This window comes from Lathyrus oleraceus, chromosome 4 (assembly GCF_024323335.1).
Source record: "Lathyrus oleraceus cultivar Zhongwan6 chromosome 4, CAAS_Psat_ZW6_1.0, whole genome shotgun sequence".
Lineage (NCBI taxonomy): Eukaryota > Viridiplantae > Streptophyta > Magnoliopsida > Fabales > Fabaceae > Lathyrus > Lathyrus oleraceus.
In genome coordinates, this window is record NC_066582.1 from 54,921,954 (window position 1) to 54,943,267 (window position 21,314).

Genomic DNA, 21,314 nt, shown 5'->3' on the forward strand with positions numbered 1-21,314 from the left:
GGGCGATCAACGTGGTGCTCTCGGGTTCTCTACTCTAGATGAAGCTTCAATGGCGCTCAGCCCTAGTCTGCAAGCCTCTTTTGTTCCAAAAATGCATGCTGAATCCATTTCTTTGTCTTTTGATGACCAAAGCTCCTCCTATGCAAACATACCTATAAAATGAGTTGCAATTAAGTAAACTACACAATATTTACATGCTAAACTACTAAAGCTAGTATTTACATAAAGAAATTGATGTTTTGACTTGTGAATCCAATGAATCAAGTTAATAAGTGCCGCTATTTCATGCAAATAATCACCATAATTTGGCCCTTATCAACTCTCTCCAACATGAAACATTGTTTGTTCTTAAACAAAAGTCTTACAAACCTAGAAAACAATAGCAAATTCCAAGAAATCTAATGATCAAATAAATTTATGAGAAAATATAACAAATGAATGGTTCAAATTTTGAAAGTATAAGTAAGATGTATGCTTATCACATCCTAGAATCAAACCATGATCATGAAACAAGTCATAAACACAAAACTCATGCCATACAATCCAATGCAACACAAGTTCAATCATGAATCATACCTAACATACTTCTTTAAGTGGATAACGAATGTTACGAGGGACATGAATCACACCCAACAATCTTGCTAACAACTTGATCAACTTATGTATTCATCCAAGCAAATCATATTGAAACGATAAAAGCACAAATCACAAAGGTGTTTCAAGGGTTGTAATATGGTTTAGGCAACAAAGAAAAATCATATCTAAAGGTATTTGAAGCAAAGTTGCCAGAATCTAAAAGAGCATTCACATCTCTAACTCATAATAAATTAAAACTTCATTTACCACTTATTTTTGTTTGAATTCTACACCCTTAATTCACATTTGTTGGCACAATTCGTGTTTATCACTTTTTCTTCCACACTTTTTCATTTCTCTTCTTTTTTTCAAACAATTTTTCTTTGTTTTTAAATTTCTAAGCAACCCACCTTTCTCCCCAACTTGAATACAACCAACTATGTAGTAAGAATGCTCTTCCATTTTATAAGGCAAGAGGCAAAATTTCAACCACAAATGAAGGTTGATGGTTCAAGTGTTTCAAGAAAAAATTCAGAATCCATTAAAAAAATCAATGATGAACTAAATCTTTAAGTGCAAAGGGAAAACTTCTCAGTTCAAAATTGATATAGATTATGAAACTAAGGCTTAAAGGGGTTAACAAATTTTTGCTCACTCATAAGGTAGGTCACTTTTGGTCAAGTGGTTGTGCTCAAACTAAAAAAATTGCCTTAATCACTTTTATGATTTCATTTAAGTCAACACAATTGCAAGATTAAACATAAGCTAACCAAATTAAAATAAAGAATTGATGGTCTCTTGTGCATATAATAAAGAATGGAAAGCTTACTCACATTTAGATTTTGATCTAAAGTGATTCAATCATGAAACATGTAGTGCAAAAGAATGCATGAATGATGTTTGTTGATGTGTTCTTTTCGTAAGTATACGGCATACGTCAGAGTAATATAAAAGATTATCGATCCAACATAGACCAATGTCAATCTATCGACTAATATCGTTACGGTGTTTATCTAAGGCTAATCAAACAGGTGTATAGAGTGCACATGAATTAAAAATAGTGAAGATAAATTCAGAGAAAATGATACTGGAATGTAATTCACATCGATTAAACAATACTCTTATTGTTTCTAAATAGAATAACTTATGGGGAAATATTTTCTTCCTTGAAAAAGAGTTAATTAAAAAGGAACTGTCGTGTTAGCGTAATCGGAACCGAACCTAACCTCTAATCAATACGAGCTGCTCACGCTGCACCGGTCACGTATTGCGTTAAAGTGAAAAATCCTTTTTTATATAATTACCTCTAAGGCTCAGTTGAAAAGTGCTTTTGTTTGGAAACTTTTAACATAAAAGGGTTTCCGGCGTATGCTCGACCAACCAGATCCTAAACCTATAAACGCGTCTGAAAAAGTTTTAAAATCACTTTCTAATAATATTAAAATCTTCTAATTAATTTAACAAATCTCTTTCGCTATTTTTATCAATTAAAAACTAACCAAGTCTTATCTTAAATGTCATACGGCTTTCGATCTTACCCAACTTAATCACGGATCTACTTTCGTAGTAATCGATCAAATTAAACACATAAAACTTGTATTAAAATCAAAACAGCCCCTAAAGCATTCATACATATACAACATGCGGAGTACCGTCGAAACAATGGTCCTCACATTGCAGCACTAAGGATTTAGCTGGACATGGTCACGTTAAACAACATAACATAATTGATTTATGGAATAAGTCATTTAGGGAAATAAAGTGTTAAGTGTGCAAATGGTTTTGAAAGTGAACCACGGGAATGATACTTTTAAAGTATGGTTTAAAAACGAATCTTTTGCAATAATAAATCTGACAAGTAATCGTGCGAGGAACATAAACAAATTAAAAGTAGTGCAAGAATCCAAATCAGAGACTTGAATCTGGTACAAACTTGAAATAAATCTGATTTGAAAGTAAAATGACGACAATATTAACTTCTACTTTACGGTGCTCCAAACTTGATTACAGCAATGGTGCAATAATCCTCAGGTGTGAAGAATTATTGCTTTAACGGTGTGATTTTGTGGCCTATGTTGTAACTAGACTTGGATACCTATAACTAAAAACCTATGTCCTATTTATAGTGTAATAATGCCTCGGAGGTTACATAACACTTTCGATATTCATGTGGAGAGAAAATCTCTAGTCATCGCCTTTTCCTAGCAACCTCCCTTGACTGGGCGCAGAATAGGATGATGGCGCCCACCATTTAGGCATGACGTCTACCATGTGCACAAAGTGACGAAGACGTGGTCTTGTGACCGTTGAAATATGGGTGAAAGCCTACACATCATGGCTACCCACATGGCCAACGCCATGTGTGTATTTTCCACTGAAAATCTCTGATTCTTGCTCTTTTCACTTCCTTTTTCCGTGAAAGGATTTATTTATGGAATGTACCTGAAAACAAGACAAAAGACAAGCATAAAGTAAGAAAATAGAAATAAAACTATAATAATCATGTGTAATCTGAGCCAAATAAGCAGTGTGTTTCAATGTTATCATTTATACAAATTACAAGTTTAATCTTCATGATATGCTCTAGAAAGCAATAAACATGTACTTTGACATTGTACCATCCTTTTAAGATTTTATCAATACCAAAGCATTTGCTTGTTGATACTTTCAAATTTGAATTAATCACTCAATGCTTCTTCAAGCAATTCAAAGACAAACTTTTGGAACAAACTCAATTTTTTTTCTAAATCTAAACAACTTGAAATTGAAATAAGCTACTATACTTAATTACCAAAAACCACCAAAAAAAGTTATGGTGACATGAAATGCCACCAAAAATTCCACATCCTCAATTTCATCGTCATCATCATCCACATCAGGTGTGTCCTCCTAAACAAATGGCCTGACCCCATGCCAATCAATAAAATTCTGGAATTCATCTGGAGTTCTCAAGTGAAGATCAACCTATGTGGTGCTCCCATTTGCACATGCACCTTGTACATGGAATCATGAAGAGAAATATGTTCTAAATGGTTAAACTTATTTTAATCCCAAGTATGAGTAAAGGTTGCCTGAAGTCTCGGATCCCAATCTTCAAATCCTAGCTTCTGCACTGGAGAGGTTGAAGTGCTTCCCTGGCCTATATTCTTTGCTAAACAAAATCTCTCAATATATCGGTCATCCATAACACCGCTGACTGTATCTTGAACCTGAGATGGAATTACCCTTCGGGCCCTCATGCACAACCCTGTGATAAATTCTGGAAAAGCTAAAGTGCAAGGAGTTCTGCTCCCTAATCTATGACCACTTTCATCGATAATCTTAATCTCATTAGGAATGATCCTTGCAACATCCACCTGCCTATAATCCAAAATGTAGTACAAAAGATAAGCAGTATCCAGAGGAACCGAAGATGTATCACTTCTTGGCCTTATGTTGTGAATGACCAACATCATCATCACTTGAGTCATAGTCCTCAAATTCTTTCTCGGGAAATTCTTAGGGGAACCAGAAGCATTGGTCTCATAAGACTTTACACTTAACACAAGTGTATCAATAACTAGATTGATATTCAAACCTCCTCGAGTTAGTCGCTTTGCATACTCATCAAGCTCACCTTCCTCCAAAGTAAAAGGATCACCAATGTATGTGTTCATAGCATCACGACTGAAAAAAATAACTCACCCTCTGACCATGGTGGTGAAAGAGTAAGGTTGGTCTTCGATAGGGATATCATTTGCATAGAACTCCTTGATGATCTCATAGTTACATTTTGTCGGAGGATTGAACAGATTTTACGAATTCCTCTATGTAATGATCTCAGCACAGTCCCTGAAATCACCTGTTGGATCTATTCTGAACGTGCTCTCCATCTAAATACTTTGGTAGGATAACATGTTGTACCTCTCTTCTTGTCCTGGCCCTAAAAACTTGTGTATGTTATAGTTCCTGGGTCTAGGTATGGGTGCAAGAATGTGCCAATAGCAGTCTTTTGCTTCTTGGAAGCGGTGATTTTCTTTGGAGCCATTCCTACAAAAGTAAAAAAAATCTTAAATCAAATAACATTAACTAATCATCTCAAAAACCTCCTTTTACAGTCCTATTAGCATTCATGCTCAACAAAATTCAACAGGAAACCCAAACAACATAAATTGGTCAGCACAAGGGCGTTGAGCGCCAAAAGGGCTTTTTAACAACTTTTGTGCATAAACAGTCTTGCTCTAATTATGATTCAAAAATGAAATGGTCAACTTTTACAAACTTAGCCCAAAATCTTGCTCAATAAACATACACACAAACTAATTACAATCATGCATCTACAAGAAAAGGGGCAAAAATGACCATTATAATTTGAACAATCAAAACTTATCAATAAATATATCTACAAACACTGATAGGTTGCAAAAATGATAAAAACATACTTGTTGATTGATGCAAACAGTGAAGATGCAGAGAAGATTGGGAGGAAAATGCAATGACTAGGGTTTATGGTTTGAGAGAATGGAGATTAGGGCTTGTGTAAGGGAGAAGGAATGAGGATATTCTGACTTTGAATGATGGACCATGAGAAAATGGGTCAAAAGTGGTAAATGTATTTGGTAAAAGTGGATATGTAGGCTTAGTAGAGCGCGCTCAGCACTAGCAGGCCGCGCTTAGCATGGTGCCCTCTGCCCATTTTTTTTCAAAACTGCTCCAGCTCTCAGAATAACAATCCACTTACACTCATCAATGCCTAAAATACTAAATGAAAAACTATTAATCCATTTTGATGCACGTTCTTTCATGTTTGTACTTAAGTATTTCTTCGATTTGCTTTGATTATTTTTATGTTTTAATGTGTTTTCATAATTTATGTTATTTTTGCACTTATTTCATTTTCGTATTTAATTTTCAGCATTAGCAGTTTTTGCGAGAAAAATCATATCTTGAGCTAGGAGTATCGGATTGATACATGCTACCAGTCGATGGAAAGCTAAGAAAAAGATCTACAACTTTTGTTCATAAGTAGAGAGCTGAATAAGACTGTAGAAGGGTCAGAAAAGTCGTTGAAGTTGCAGCATTAGTTTTATTTAAGTTTTGGGTCATTAGTTTTTGGCTTGAGTTATGTTTTTGATCCAGTTGGGTTGTAAACCAAATTCCTTGTTTTCCATATACCTAGCAGCCGCATAACATTGGGATGACCACTATTCACGAAATACTTGAAAGTTTTGGCAAGAATTCTCATGAAGAACTAATCGATCCAAACAATTTGCTGTATTCGGGTTCCGATACCTTGAGATTTTAGTAATTCTTATTCAGGTTTTTTATTTCTTTCAATATTAATATATGTATTTTGTTTGCTTAATCCGATTTACATATGCTATATTGATTTAATCCGATTGATTGTGTGATCCTAACTATAGTCACGATTTCGTTTGCTTAATTCGTTATCGAGTCCGTTTAATTCATGTTTGCTTAATTCATGAAACTTAATCTCGTTTGCTTAATTCGGATAATAGGAACATACAACTTATACTATCAATTGCGCTTGTCAGTTGATATTATAATCGAACAGGAATAGTTAATCTGCGGTTGGAATTATGATAGTCGATGATAGGCAAAGACCGAATCAGTAAATTGTTGCTACAACTTATTTCAATAATCACTTATTTTAATCTTTTTTTTTATTGAATCCTAAACCAACCAAAACCCCATTAATTGTTACTATCATTGATTAATTCATTCAAGAATCCTTGTGAGAACGATAATTCGAGTCAATTTGTCGCTAACTACGTTTTGTCAAAAATACTCGTTTTGATCCGCGTGCGACAACGGATCACCCTCTGCCCATTTTTTTTCAAAACTGCTCCAGCTCTCAGAATAACAATCCACTTACACTCATCAATGCCTAAAATACTAAATGAAAAACTATTAAATACTTACAAAGTTGGGTTGCTCTCAACAAGCACTTGTTTTATGTCTTTACCTCAACATTTTTTCGATGACTTCAAGGATCGACAAGTGGAACTATTGTGGTTGACCAATCAATTTCACCACCAACGTAAAGCATCAATCTTTGACCATTAATAGTCCAACTTTCCTTTGAAACTGGATCTTCTAACACAACTTCACCATAATGTTTCACGTCCTTGATTTGGAATGGCCCCGACCATTTGGACTTCGATTTGTTCAGAAACAGTTTGAGGAGAGAATTGAACAATAACACCATCTATCCAGGTTTGAAGTCTTTGGTGAATATTTTCTTGTCACAATATTTCTTGACTTTTTGCTTGTAGAGTTTGTGAGAGTCATAAGCTTGGAGTTTCATCTCATCCAATTCATGTAACCGCAACTTTCTCTTTTCTCCAGCTAGTTTCAGATCCAAATTCAAAAACTTCAACGACCAAAATGCTTTATGCTCCAAGTCCACAGGAAGGTGACATGCTTTACCATAAACCATATGGAAAGGTGTAAGACCTATTGGGGATTTAAAAGCGGTACGGTATGCCCACAAAACTTCATCAAGTTTTAGAGACCAATTTTTTCTTGAAGCTGAAACATTTTTCTCCAAGATTTTCTTGATCTCTCTGTTGAAAACCTCAGCTTGGCCGTTTGTTTATGGATGGTAGGGAGGTGAGACTTTGTGCGTGACACCATAGTGCTCAAGGGATTTTGCTAATAGAGAATTGCAAAAATATGTCCCTCCATCACTAATTAAAACCTTTGGAGTACCAAAACGAGTGAAAATGTTTTTCTTGAGAAATTTGATCATTGTTTTGCCATCTTCCTTTTGAGACGCAATCTCTTCCACCCATTTTGAAACATAATCCACTTCTACCGAAATGTATTAATTTGATATTGACGCGGGAAATAGACCAACAAAATCTATGTCGTAACAATCAAAGACTGCAACTTCAAGCATGGTTTGCAAAGGTATTTCATTCTGTTTACTCATTCCTCCGGTCCTTTGGCAATTGTCAAAAATTTTGGGCATGCTCATGTGCATATTTGAACAAAGAAGGCCAATAGAATCCCGAATGTAGAACTTTTGTTGCAGTCCTTTGACCTTTGTAATGACCACCATATGGCAAAATATGACAATGCCATAATATACTTCTCGCCTCTTCTTTGGTAACATGTCTTCTCAAAAGGTTATTTGCTCCAATTTTGAACAAATAAGGCTCATCCCAAACATAGTAATTTGAATCACGAAGGAATTTCTTTTTCTGCTGGCAAGTCAAATCCTCAAGTACCATACCGATGGCTTTGTGATTTGCTAAATATGCAAACCATGACCTCTGTTGTATCTTCATCAGGGAATTCCTCAATGACTTCACTTTCTTGCTTGGTAATCTCATTATTTACAAACCTAGACAAATGATCTGCTACCAAATTGTCTGCTCCTTTTTGTCACGAATCTCAAGATCAAATTCGTGTAACAAAAGAATCCATCTAATGAGTCTCTGCTTGGAGTCATCCTTGGTAAGAAAGTATTTTATAGCTGCATGGTTAGTATATGCAACAACCTTTGAACTAATGAGATAAGATTTAAAGTTTTCCAAAGCATACACTATAGCAAACAATTCTTTTTCTGTAGTAGCATAATTAATTTGAGCGTCATTTAAAAAATTCCTAGCATAATGTATAGCATGAAATTTTTTATTCTTTCTCTAACCAAGAACTGTACCTACCGCATAATCACTTGCGTCGCACATAATTTCGAAATCAAGTTTCCAATTAGGCGATGTGATTATGGGTGCAGTTGTCAATTTTTCTTTTAAGTCTTCAAAAGCAATTAAACATGAATTATCAAAATTAAAAAACTTATCTTTATTAAGCAGGTTTCTTAACGGTTTGGAAATTTTGGATAAATCCTTGATGAATCTCCTATAGAAACCTGCATGTCCTAAATAACTTTAGATCCCTTTGACATTTAATGGTGGTGGAAGCTTTTTAATCACTTCAACCTTTGCTCTATCAACTTCAATTCCTTTGGAAGAAATTTTGTGGCCAAGTACTATACCTTCAGTAACCATAAAATTTCATTTCTCCCAATACATAACCAAATTAGTCTCCATACACTTCAGTACAATGTCCAAATGTTTCAAACACAAGTTAAAAGAAGGACCAAATACATAGAAGTCATCAATGAAGACTTCAATGCATTTCTCAATTAGATCATAAAAGATGGCTTGCATGCATCATTGAAAAGTTGTTGGTGCATTACATAATCTAAAAGGCATTCTTCTATAAGAAAAAAATGCCAAAAAGACATGTAAAATTTTTCTTCTCATGATCTTCCAAGTTGACGGTAATCTGATTGTATCCTGAATAACCACACAAGAAACAATAAAACTGTTGGCCTGAAAATCTTTCAAGCATTTGATCCATAAACGGTAAAGCAAAATGATCTTTTCTGGTGGATTAATTAAGCCTATGGTAATCTATGCACATTCTCTATCCTGTTACAGTTCTTGTCGGGATCAACTCATTTTTTTAATTAGTAATCACCGTCATTCCTCCTTTCTTGGGAACCACTTGAATTGGACTCACCCAAGCACTGTCTGAAATGGGATAAATCATGTCGACCTCTAATAATTTCACTACTTCTTTCCTCACCACCTCTTTCATGGTAGGATTCAAGCGACATTATGGTTGAGCCACCGGTTTATAATTATCTTCCATCACGATCTTATGCATACAATAGGATGGACTGATTCCTTTCAGATCAGATATCACCCAACCCATTGCCTTGATTTTCCTTTAAAACCTGAATCCGTTTATGTTCTTCCTTGTGAGATAATGAACTACTGATAATGATTTTTTTGTTACCAACTTCTTCAAGGAACACATACTTTAAGTGTAAGGGTAGCATCTTCAATTCAAGTTTAGTATCATCTTACTTTGGTTCATCTTTCAATTTTTTAACTTTTTCTTCCCGAGGATGAATTTATTCTATTGAATCAAGTTCTCTTAAGCATTATTCAATATATTTTTCTTTATCTGCATTAAGAACTTGAAGTTCGTCAACTAAAGCTTTCTCTAAAGGAGTGGATAAGTGCACTTGTCTTTGTACATTCATGATGGCTTCGTGATGACAGTTTGTCATTACATGATTGCTATGAGTATTTGCACTGAATTCGATGGAATTTCAAGGTAAAGATGAAATATATATGAAGAATTATGAATAAAGTGAATAAGTCGAAGAAATAGAGCAAAACCAAGAAATCATGAAGAAATTATGAAGAAACGGGTATTTTTCAGCACAATCTACATCCTGACGCATGTCTAATAAATTGATCATATCTGCAGTTCCGTAACTCCTTTTGAGACGAGGTTTTTTGAAAAATGAAGTTAAAAGGAAAATTAGATCTTGGAATAATCATGCCCATGATGGAAAGTATCGCACGCACAATATATTGTGTTCAAATCTGGTGCGCGATGGAAAAGTATCACGCGCGATGGGCTATCTTCTGGGCTTTTCTGACACGTTTTGACTGCTTTAAAAAGGGAAATTTGGTACTTTTTCAGGGGTTCTTCAACTCTACACTAAAAATGATGATTTATAACACCATAAGCCATATTTGGAGAGCATTTGAAGCTAGTGAAGGCCAATTCTTCAAGGGAATTCTTATGCAAACCTCTTATTAGTATTTGGTGTTGTAATTTTAATTATGAGTAGCTAATTCTATCTAGTTTAGGTTATGTTTGATGATCCTATTTTGATATTGTTGGGACATATGTTTGATTTAATATTGCACGAGTAATTTAATCTATAATCCTATTTAATTGCACCTTGTTCTTAATACTTTTTATGTGAGATACTCTTTTAATCTGATTTTGGGCACATAGGGAATACTGACCATTAGTCTATGTGTTGGACCTAGGGAAATAGTTGTGCTTACGCTGGTTGAATATGGATATGAAAACCCGAGTAGTGGCTTCAGAATTAATGTTCTGTTGAATTGCCTAATCCTGCTTACGCTAGTAGGCTAGGGATAGAAAAATCCAAGTAGTGATTAGTGAGATATATCGCAAGGGGTTGGTTATAGCGGTTTTTTTAATTCACCGTGGGATTATAGTGACAATATCATTCATGTAATTCATTGAACATCAACAATAGACACATAAGAGATTCTATACACAATCTGACCGCTTTAGTGAATTTGTTAGAACATTTTATTTTATTTTCGCATTCAAAAGTCGAAAAACCCCATAATTTAGTTTTTTGTACGCATTGCATAATATTGTATTTTTAAATAGTAGTCCCTATGTATTCGATCTTTTTATTACTGCGACATTATCGGTACACTTGCTGAGAAGTCATCAAAGTTTTTGTGCCATTGTTGGGGATTATTGATATTTCAACAAGGCGACGCTTGTGCAACATTTAATTTTTTTTATATTTTTGTTTTCAATTGTAAATATTTTATTTTTGTTTCTTCGTCATTTTTATTTTCTATTTCTTTTTCTTTTAGTTCTATTCTTGTTTAATTTTTCAGTCCATACAAGGCTTTAAGAAACTTGTACACTAGATCTTCTTGATTCTTTTTTACAAATCCAGGAGGTTGTTGTAAAGGACCATTCAGAAATGAAAATTTCACATCTAAATGCATCAGAGACCAATTTCTATTAGCAACTATAGAAATCACTAATCTGATTGTTTCATGTCTAGCTACATGTGCAAATATCTCAAAGTAATCTAATCGATATTTCTGTAGAAATCCTCTAGCTATTAACCTTGCTTTATGTTTGCCAATTAATCCATCTAGCTTTATTTTCAACTTGTAAACCCATCTCACAATGATGGCTTTCTTGTTATTTGGAAGCTCATTCAACTCCCAAGTCTCGTTTCTTTCTATAGACTTAAGTTCTTCTTTCATGGCCTTCAGCCACACTTTCTTCTTGAAAGCTTCTTCAGTACTAACTAGTTAAGAGTCTACCAATATGGCACACCGAATGACTCCCCCTTCAGAGTCTATCTCATTATATTACAACATGTTAAACTCTAAAAATCTTCTTGGTATTTTTCTTATTCTTTGTGGTCTCTGAACATGTTCAGAATCTTCTTCAGATGCTGGAACAATATCAGATATTGGACTAATTCAGAGGTTGTAACATCTTCAGATACATGATTACCACCAGAGTCTGGATCATCATCATAATTAGGTTGACCTTCAGAGTCAGACTCGCCTTTAGACTCTCCTTCAACATCAGTCACCTTTAGACTCTGACTCATCTTTAGAGGAAAATTCTCCTTCAAAGGCAGATTCTCCTTCAGAGTCTGAAATATCTCAGAAGTTAACTCAGGTGTTAACACTGCACAAGAGTTTTATTGGGACTTGTTCCAATCCCACGCTTCTGATTCTTTCAGAATGACATCTCTACTAAATTCAACTTTGTTGGTGACAAAATAGTAAAGCTTATAAGCACATGTATTGTGGTACCCTACAAGTAACATGACTCTTCTTATGTCATCCAACTTCCTTCTCTTAGCATCTGGGACATGTTTATAACAAACATAACCAAACACCTTCAAATGGCTCACACTTTCAGTCCACTTCTCAAAGGAACAATTTCATTAAGCTTCTTGGTTGGAAACCTATTCAGCATATATGTTGTAGTGGAAATAACTTCTCCCCACAAGTTGTGAGGGAGTTTCTTCTCCTTCAACATGCTCCTTGTCATATCAAGCAAAGTTTTGTTTTTTCTTTCAGAAAGAACATTGTGTTAAGGAGTGTATGGAGCAGTATCCTCACACTCAATTCCATTCCCCTCCCAGTATTTCTTGAACTCTATGGAGTTGTATTCAACTCCACCACCAATTATGAGAATTTTCAACTTTCACCTTAAACGTCTGAAACTCCGCAAACACCTCATGCTTAAACTTAATGAGTGTTACCCATGTCATTCTTGTGAACTCATCTACGAATGACACAAAGTAATTATTTCCTCCAAGTGAAGGTACTTTAAATGGTCCACATACATCAGATTGCACTAATCCTAAAGCATGCTTTGCTCTTGGAGCCACTTCTGATGCAAATGGCAATCTAGGTTTCTTTCCTTTCATGAATATCTCACATGACTTCTCAGGCTTCACGGTCTTATAAATGCCATGTACCAGCTTCTTAGAACTTAGATGACCTAAGCTTCTGAAGTTAAGATGTCCCAACCTTTTGCGCCATAGCTCACTGTCACCTTTAACACCTTCTGCACTAAGGCATTTAGTTTTAGTAGTTTCCATATTCAACTTGAATGTTATATTTATTCCTTGTTCAGACTGCATTATTAGCCTATGATCATAATCATACAAATTCAAGATATTGTCCTTAATAGTAACCGAGAAACATTTATCAATTAGCTATACACTCATCAGATTGCTTTTCATGCCAGGAACATACCAAACATCCTTGATCAGAACAATTTTTTCATTCTTCACTTTGACCTTCACATTTCCCATTCCTTCATCATTTAGATACTTATCATCACCACATCTGATATTTTTCCTCTTTCTAGAGTCAAACTTAATCAACCATTGTTTGTTTTCAGTTAGGTGATTTGAGTAGGAAATGTCCATATACCACCTGTCTACCAAATATCCACCATCAGATTCAGAATCCATCAATAGCACAAGTTCATCATTGGACTCTCCTTTGGCTATGTTTGCTTCTTATTATTTTCATTCCTTGTTTAACCAACAAGCAACAACAAAGTGACCAAACTTTTTACAATAATAGTATTGAACCTTCTTCTTGTCAAACTTCTCTTTTCCCTTCTAATGTTTCATCTCATCAGAGTTGGAGACTTTTGACTTCTGATAACCACCACCATGTCTCTTCTTGGCCTATGACCAAGACTGCTTCTGGTTCTTCTTACCATAAGATGCTTTTAGAGCCTTCTCTATCTCTCTTTCATAGTTTCTCTCATTCATACCCAACTCTTGTGCCTCTAGACTACTTTGCATCTCTTCAATTCTCATGGTGTTGAGGTCCTTAGAATGTTCAATTGCTATAATATTGTAATCAAACTGAGGAGTAATGGATCTCAATATCTTTTCAATGATTACTTTTTCAGAGAGAGTCTTTCCATAAGATTTCACATCATTTGTGATCAGAATCACTCTAGAGATGTAATCAGGTACCTTCTCATTGTTCTTCATGTTGAGATTCTCTTAATGCTTAGGTAGAGACTGAAGCTTTTACCTTCTTCATTGATGCATCACCACTATATCATTGTATCGTTGTGTCCTAAGCAGCCTTCGCCGTTGTTGAATCAACAATCTTCTCAAACACATTCATATCCACACACTGATGGTTATATAACAAAGCTTTCTAATCCTTCTTCCTCGTTTCTCTATGCGTGTTTCTTTGTGCTTCAGTTGCATCTGTTACAACAACTATGTAACCTTCATTGACAAGATCAACAACATCTTTATCTCTAAACAACACGCGCGTCTGAATCATCCATCGATTCTAATCCTTTCCACCAAAGACTTGAAGCTTTATGTTCAAGCTACCGTTTCCACCATTCATCTTCGTTCTTCTGCAAATTCACTCAAATATCACTAACACTCGTGTTCCCAATCCCTAAAAATCAAGAAATGTGATTTTGTTTCGATTTCAAACTTCAATTCACTGTGAATTTCATAAACGAAATCAATCACACACGCCTCATGTACACTCGTGCTTTCCGATCTGAATCTGAACCGGAGCTCTAGATAGATAGATAGATAGATAGATAGATAGAGAGAGAGAGAGAGAACTATAACTATGTAACTAACTTTGGTAACATAATTGATTACTTCATAATTTGTTACAACTGAACTTATACACTATCAGAGACTCTAAATAAAACTCAAATTCATATTATAAATGCAAATGAAATGAATTACAACTAATAATTAGAACCTTGGGATCGTAGAGCGGCCATACCCTAACAACACACCATGTCAAGACTCACCAAGCACCTAATGACCATTAGATCAGATGGAAAATTATATCCAATGATGGCAACTTGTTGAGGCAATTTTCCCATAAGAATGTTTTAGTACATTAGAATTTTGAGATGGTCTAACCCTAATAGTCTACTTGATTAGAGTCGATTGATTCTATAGAGATCGTCAGATGGTAGTCTATGGAACTTCTGACGTCTTTCTTTTAAGACAATTGTCTCTAATAGAAGGTTCTAGGACCTCAAAATCCTAGAACCTATTATAAAAAGAAGACTGCAACAAAATTCGGTTACACAAATTCTAAAACTCGAAATCTCACACTTACGATCATTACTAATTTAATCCTCAGAGTGAGGTACACCTCCCAGCGTCAGGCGCATTATGGAGACCACCAACAACACTTGAATAAAAAAAGGTCGTATAAGATAAATAACTAAAAACGAAATCTTTTTTATTTGATGAACTAGATGTTGTAATATGATTACTAAGATATATTTAGATGTTATCTTGATGAATTAAAGATATAATTTACCTTTTTGAATGGATAAATAAAACATTTGATAACATAAATATATGAAAAATGAAGTAAAACCATGAAATCAAAGCCAAATACTTTGTAAGCTGCAAAAATCTTTTCTTAGGATCTTCCATAACTGATCAAACATGAAACATTACAAATACTTGTTTCATTGTATACACTATTACAAGAAGAGTATTAATCATTTTCAAAAGGATGAAAGATCATGCCTCCAAAAGTTTCATTAGAAAGAAAATAACAATACTTATTACTTTGTGCTGAAGGTTTCTCCATCATGAACCTCATCTCACTACCCAACCAAGCTTCTCTGTTGCAACTCTTTTGTTTTCTCTATTATGAATCTTGAAACAACTTCATTGCATTTGATATCTTCTACCTTCATCTGGATCACCTCAGCAGTCAAATAGGTTGGATAAAATTTGTATTGACAGAGAATTTGAGGCTGTGAATGAGAACTCCACTTCTGCAACTCATTGGACTTGTCTATTTTCTGCTGGCCAATCTTTGGAATTGAAAATTCTACTTGATGTTTCATTTCCTAATTGCTTAAGGATTCAATAGAAAGGGTTAATATGTTAGTTTCTTCTGAAAACCATGGCCATATTTTATAGGTCACATAATTTATGAGCCATGCTATTAGTACATAAGAAACCGACACTACGTATAAAACATAGTATAGCATACGTTGAAATAAGCATGAAAATTGAAAAGGTTGAAATTCTAACAATAATAAAGAAGAATTGTATGCGTGTGTTATAATATTCTCATTTTGTCAAAATCCTTATCCATATTTTTGATAGATCAATTCTTATCCTAGTAACTATATGAACACTATATGTTCCACGTCTTTCCATAATCAATTGAGGTTTAAATTCTTTATCATCACCATGTATTACAGTCTTGGTTAATGAATATAGAATACATGATGAATCGTTTCTTTCGGTGTGTTGATTGTGGTATATATTACATACTCCATCATCAACAGTGCTATGATTTGATCTTCAGCATATTGGTATATTTGATTCTTACGGAAGTATCCCTAGTTTCAACTTTCATGTATATTGTATCGAGCTTGTCAAATAAGCATGATATTGATTATTTGATCTTCATAGTTAAGTTATTCTTTTCAATCTTTTGGCCAGAAAGGACATGCTCAATTGGGTCTAGTGAGCTAGTAAGAAGAATAGGGTTTTATTCTTTCTTACTCCTTCCTTTGTCTCACAAAAAATTTCACATTGTGCTGAGTTTTTAAGGCAATAAATAATGGAATTGGTTTAACAGTAAAATTAATATTACTTATCCAATTATCATTGTTAATTATAGTTAATAAAGTGATATTCAATACATAAGTATTTATTAATTAAAAATAATAAATTTTATATCGATAATATAAAATGAATATTACTTTAAAAGAGAAAAAGTACAAATGTAACATGTTTTTATGAGATAGAGAAAGTATAAACAAAACTAAGTAATTTAATTAAATATAAAATTAATTTAATTAATATGTAGGTTTATGAAATATTTGAGAAATCTTAACTAATATTTTCGGCGGAATGGTTGGTGGCGTCGGAGTTGTAACGCAGTGGTAAGAGGCGCCAATTCTGCGAGGTGGCGGTCCGACGACTAGCCATGACGTAGTCATCGGTGTCGAGTGATGGAGACGGCAGTGTTGGAGTCGCGTTCACTGTTTAGCGGCTGGCGGCGAATGGTGGTCGTCTGAGGTCCTACAAGGTGGTTCAAGATGTCAGAGTTTGACATGTGGCAGCGGAGGAACTCTTGCAGTCCACGATAGGGTTGGTTTCGGCAGCATCCAGAGTTGGACGACGACTGATAGGTGGACAATGGTTGGCGAGAAACCACGATCGGGTCTGACAGAGGGTCTAGTTCAAGTGATTTGTAGGTATTGGTCTTGGTTGTTTCAGCTCACGGATCTGCTCGCTAATGAGTCATGTTATTTTGCTTATTATAGATTTGTTGGGTTTTAACAGTTATAAATATGTATTTTTATCGTTCTTCTTATAACAATATTTAGAACAAATATATGAATAACAAAGGAAATATGTGGTTATCCTAGTAAGGAAACTTACAGAGATAAAAGTAGAAATCCCTATAATTTTATTCTTGGAATTTGGTAGACCTTAGAGGTATTAAGGGGATTGAGAAATACTTATAAACATCTAAGATTTGTATGATTCATATATAGAGAGTTTGAGAAATTGAAAAATACTTGGTAGAAAATAAGGTTTGTTCTTAAGAAATTTGGGTGACTATTTTCTTGTAACTCTCTTGAAATAATTTTTTGAAGTATAATGAATGAGAGAGTTGTTTTATCCCCTAGAGTAGACTATTTTAAGGAGGTTATGAGATCCAAAGAATTTTCATAGATGAAAGATCTGAATAATAACGATATTAGCGACAACTTGGGTGTCTCAAGATAAGAAAGTGAGCCTAAAGGGATGTCCAAATCCAAGAGGTTTGGTAAGTCAATGTTTAAATGATTTATTTTCCAGAAAATCGGACACATCAAGAAGAATTGACCCAATAAAAGGGGTATAGTGAAGATCTTATTCAGATTGTAGTAGCCTTAGATGAGGATAGAAATTAGAGTGTTGATGCAATAATGCTTTCGAGTATGGAAACAAAAAAGAGTTAGGTTTTCGACTCGGGATACTTTTATCACATGTGTTCAAGGAAAGAATACTTTGAGACTTTAAAGTTGAAGGAAGATGGATTAGTTCACCTTGGTGATAATAAGGCTTGCAAGATTCATGGTGTGGGTACAATCATACTTAAAATGTTCAAGGATTATTAGTTCCTTCTACACAATGTGAGGTATGTTCTATAGCTCGATTTTTTTTATCCATAGGCATGTTTGATGATATAGGATATTCTACTAGAATTGAATATGGGGTGTTGATTATTTTGGACGGTGGAGTGATCATGGCTAAAAGTTCTAAAATATGTGGTTTATATATTTCAGAAGGTCCTAGTGTTGTTTTTCATTCGACATTATCTAGTGAAGACTTTTATGACAAAAATACGCTATGGGATTTGAGATCAAGACATGACATATGATTGAAGGTTGTTTCACATTACTTTAATGATTTTTGCATGAGACAGGGGATAAACATGCATTTAACCTCTTCTCGCATGGTCTTAGGAGTTGAGTTTCCATGAAGTTTTTTGGGTAAAGCTGGTGTAAAAATAGCTTACCTGATTGAAAGATGTTCATTCCCACGAATAAACTTTCATATATTATTGAAGTTTTGAAGTAGGAAACTTGTAAACTAATATGATTATAAGGTTTTTAATTTTTTTTTAATGCACATATCAAGTTATTCCATTTTTTATAGTAAGTTTATGAAGTGTGTCTTAAAGGGGTTTCTAGAAAGTGCAAAGGGTTGTAAGTAGAGGAGTCTGGAATCAAGAGGATAATAGTTCATTATCTGACGATCTATTACTTTCTATTAGAACTGAAAGAGGAGGAAGAGTAAATACCTAAAGATGAAGTTATCATGAAATATGGAAGAGAAGATTTAGTTTGAGGTGGTGGTTACTACTATGGATACTAGTAGTAGTGGGGGAATATTTACATAGGTATCTGATTATCATTTGACTCATGATAAGATATGGAGGAAGATTGCATCATCTCAAGGATACACTTATGTTGGCATTGATACTTATGCTTTAAATATGGCTGAAGTGTTGCAAACCTAAAAAAACAGGGACCTTCTAGGTGGCATTCGAAAGCAACGAGAGTTAAATATGGTTTAAGAACCAAACTTATGGGCTTGAGACTACTAAAGCGGAAAAATATAGTTAGAACCAAGTGAATGCATGTGGCAAGTTTAGTGTTTACACATGACTTGAACTTGATCAAAGTTGTTGAATGATCATTTGAATTGGTAAGATGCTTGATAGAAAAATTAGCATCACCATTATTAAGGTGAAGAATTGTAGAACTAGGCCTTAAAACTTCAAGTGATGAAGAAAAAGAAATGTTTCAAGATTTCCATAAAATATAACACCACAAAAGCATCTAAGAAGGTGACGCAGGAAGCTAATGACCTTAGACGGTGGTGTGGTGGCTGGTAGGCAAGAGTCGGGAGGCAAGTGGAGGATATGGAGGAGTTTGAGCTACAATGAAGATTCGGTGGTCATCAACTGAGTCTGATAATGGATGGTGGTGGCGGTGATAGGCAGGTTGCATGGTAGTTTAGAAGGCAAAAGGTGGTGTTAGATAAAGCATGGAGGTTTGTGGAGGATAGTCGGGTAATAGAAGAAAATAGTGTTCAAGCAGGCGACAAATAGATTTGGATGGTGATAAGAGATGATAGTCGAGTTTGACTACAAGTCCGGTCCAGGAGGTTCGTGTGTATCAGGCTTGGTCATTTCAATTTATGGATAAGTTGGTTAATGCATAATGTTTTGGGTTTGTTATGAAACTATTGTATTTTAGTAATTATAAATATGTATCTCTATCATTCTTGTTAGAACAACCTTCAGAACATAGAACCATAAGTCTGAAAGAAATAGGGAATATGTGGTAACAGTAGTAGGTAAACTTAGAGATGCAAAGGTAGAAATCTCTAGGATTTTTTCTTGGATTTCGGAATACCTTTGAAGATATCTTAAATGATTCGAAAATACTTTAAACACTTTGGATTTGTGTGATTCATATATAGAGAGAGTTTGAGAGATTGAAAAACATTTGGGTGACTATATTTTTGTAACTCTCATTATAATTAAAGTATAGTAAATTATAAAACTACTCTATTTAAAATAAATTTATTTGATGAAATTAGATAAATAAATTATTTGTGTTTTTTTTTTTTTTTTCTAATCTGAATTCGCTTACTTTGATTCTACTATCATAGAACTGAAGTCCTATTTTTTAATTTCAATGAAAATTTAGGTGGTTAAACTTTTAAATTTTATAACAAATTAAATGAGATTTAATCCACATTTCAATGTGGCATCAATCCTCCTTTAATCCATTTGATATTCCTAATCCTAATCGACAAATGGCATGTTATGATAAGATAGGCATTAGGCCATTCCTCCCAAACAGTGCTCTTTTCCAAGTATATCAGGTTGAAAAAGTACTTGAGAAAAAGAGAATTCTTAATCGCATCATAAACATTCATATGCAATACATATACATAAGCAGTTGTGGAATAATACTAAAGAAGATGTGAGAATTTTCTACGAATTTAATTCCTTTATCAAGCAATATATTAGATATTTCAACTATTCTCTAATGGGTAGAATGATACTCAAACCGTTGAAAGATTATTTGATAATTTTCTAATTGAAAATAAAAAACAGAAAACAATAGAAGAGATGGGAGGAAGAGTTGTTGCAAGAATAATCAAGTCAGTTAAAAAAATATTGATTGAGGATTATGTATAGTTAAATAAAATATTTAGATATTAAATTAGTAGTAGAATTTATGTTAGTTATTAATTTACTTTAAATGTTGTTGAGTTGAATTTTTTATAACTTTTGGATTTTTTAGTTAATCATCATTATATACGTTAAATAAAATGTTGTTAATTATCCATGTTAAATAAAATGTTGTTGATTATCTATATAGCATTCCTCCTATTGATTTCACAACACCCTCTTAACAATGGTGAAGGTATAGAAACATAGAAAAGAAGAAAGACTTTTTGATTTAGAATATCAATTGAATAAATAATAAATAAAAATTATACCAAAATATAAATACTAACATAGGTTAAAAAAGACTAAACTAATCTTACAAAAATACATAATAATAATAATAATAATAATAATAATAATAATAATAATAATAATAATAATAATAATAATAATAGATAACTTCTTGGACCTAAAAGTTATAGGGTTAAATTAAATTAATGATTTATATTTAATATAAATAAATATAAGAACATGTAGATATTTTCACACAACATTGCTTCCGGTCTTTTCTAAACTTCACTATTTTTTACAATCTTTTATATATGATTAATAAAAGATGCGTGAGTGTATAAGAAAAAGGATGAGATATAATATTAAGAGATTAATTACTATACATTATGAGTGTAAAAAGTTTTACACCGTCGGTTCATCACCATCACTCGTTTGTATTACTTTATAGATTTTTAAAATAAAAGTCAAATTTCTTTTAATATCCAACGTTTATAATTAACTGATTTTACACTGACAGTGTATTTCAATTAATCTCTAATATTAAATATACTGATATATATTAAGAGGAATACTTATATGCTTTTTTATATA

General features: G+C 33.7%; 1 protein-coding gene across 2 annotated transcripts; it reads right to left on the reverse strand.

Annotated features, from left to right (window-relative positions):
• Window positions 1-2,502: 2,502 nt before the first annotated feature.
• Window positions 2,503-5,272, reverse strand: LOC127073273 (uncharacterized). 2 transcript variants are annotated; one of them, XR_007785704.1, is made up of 3 exons: window positions 4,998-5,272; window positions 3,368-4,605; window positions 2,503-3,018 (listed from the first exon to the last, which is right to left on the reverse strand). XR_007785704.1 is itself a non-coding variant. In XM_051014422.1 (2 exons), the coding sequence occupies exon 2, from the start codon at window positions 4,230-4,232 to the stop codon at window positions 3,621-3,623; it is 612 nt and encodes a 203-aa protein (XP_050870379.1). In that variant the 5' UTR covers window positions 4,233-4,605; window positions 4,998-5,272; the 3' UTR covers window positions 3,072-3,620. The 2 variants fall into 2 exon arrangements, 1 of the variants encoding a protein (XP_050870379.1); XM_051014422.1 differs by lacking the exon at window positions 2,503-3,018 and having other exon boundaries at window positions 3,072-4,605.
• Window positions 5,273-21,314: the final 16,042 nt, after the last annotated feature.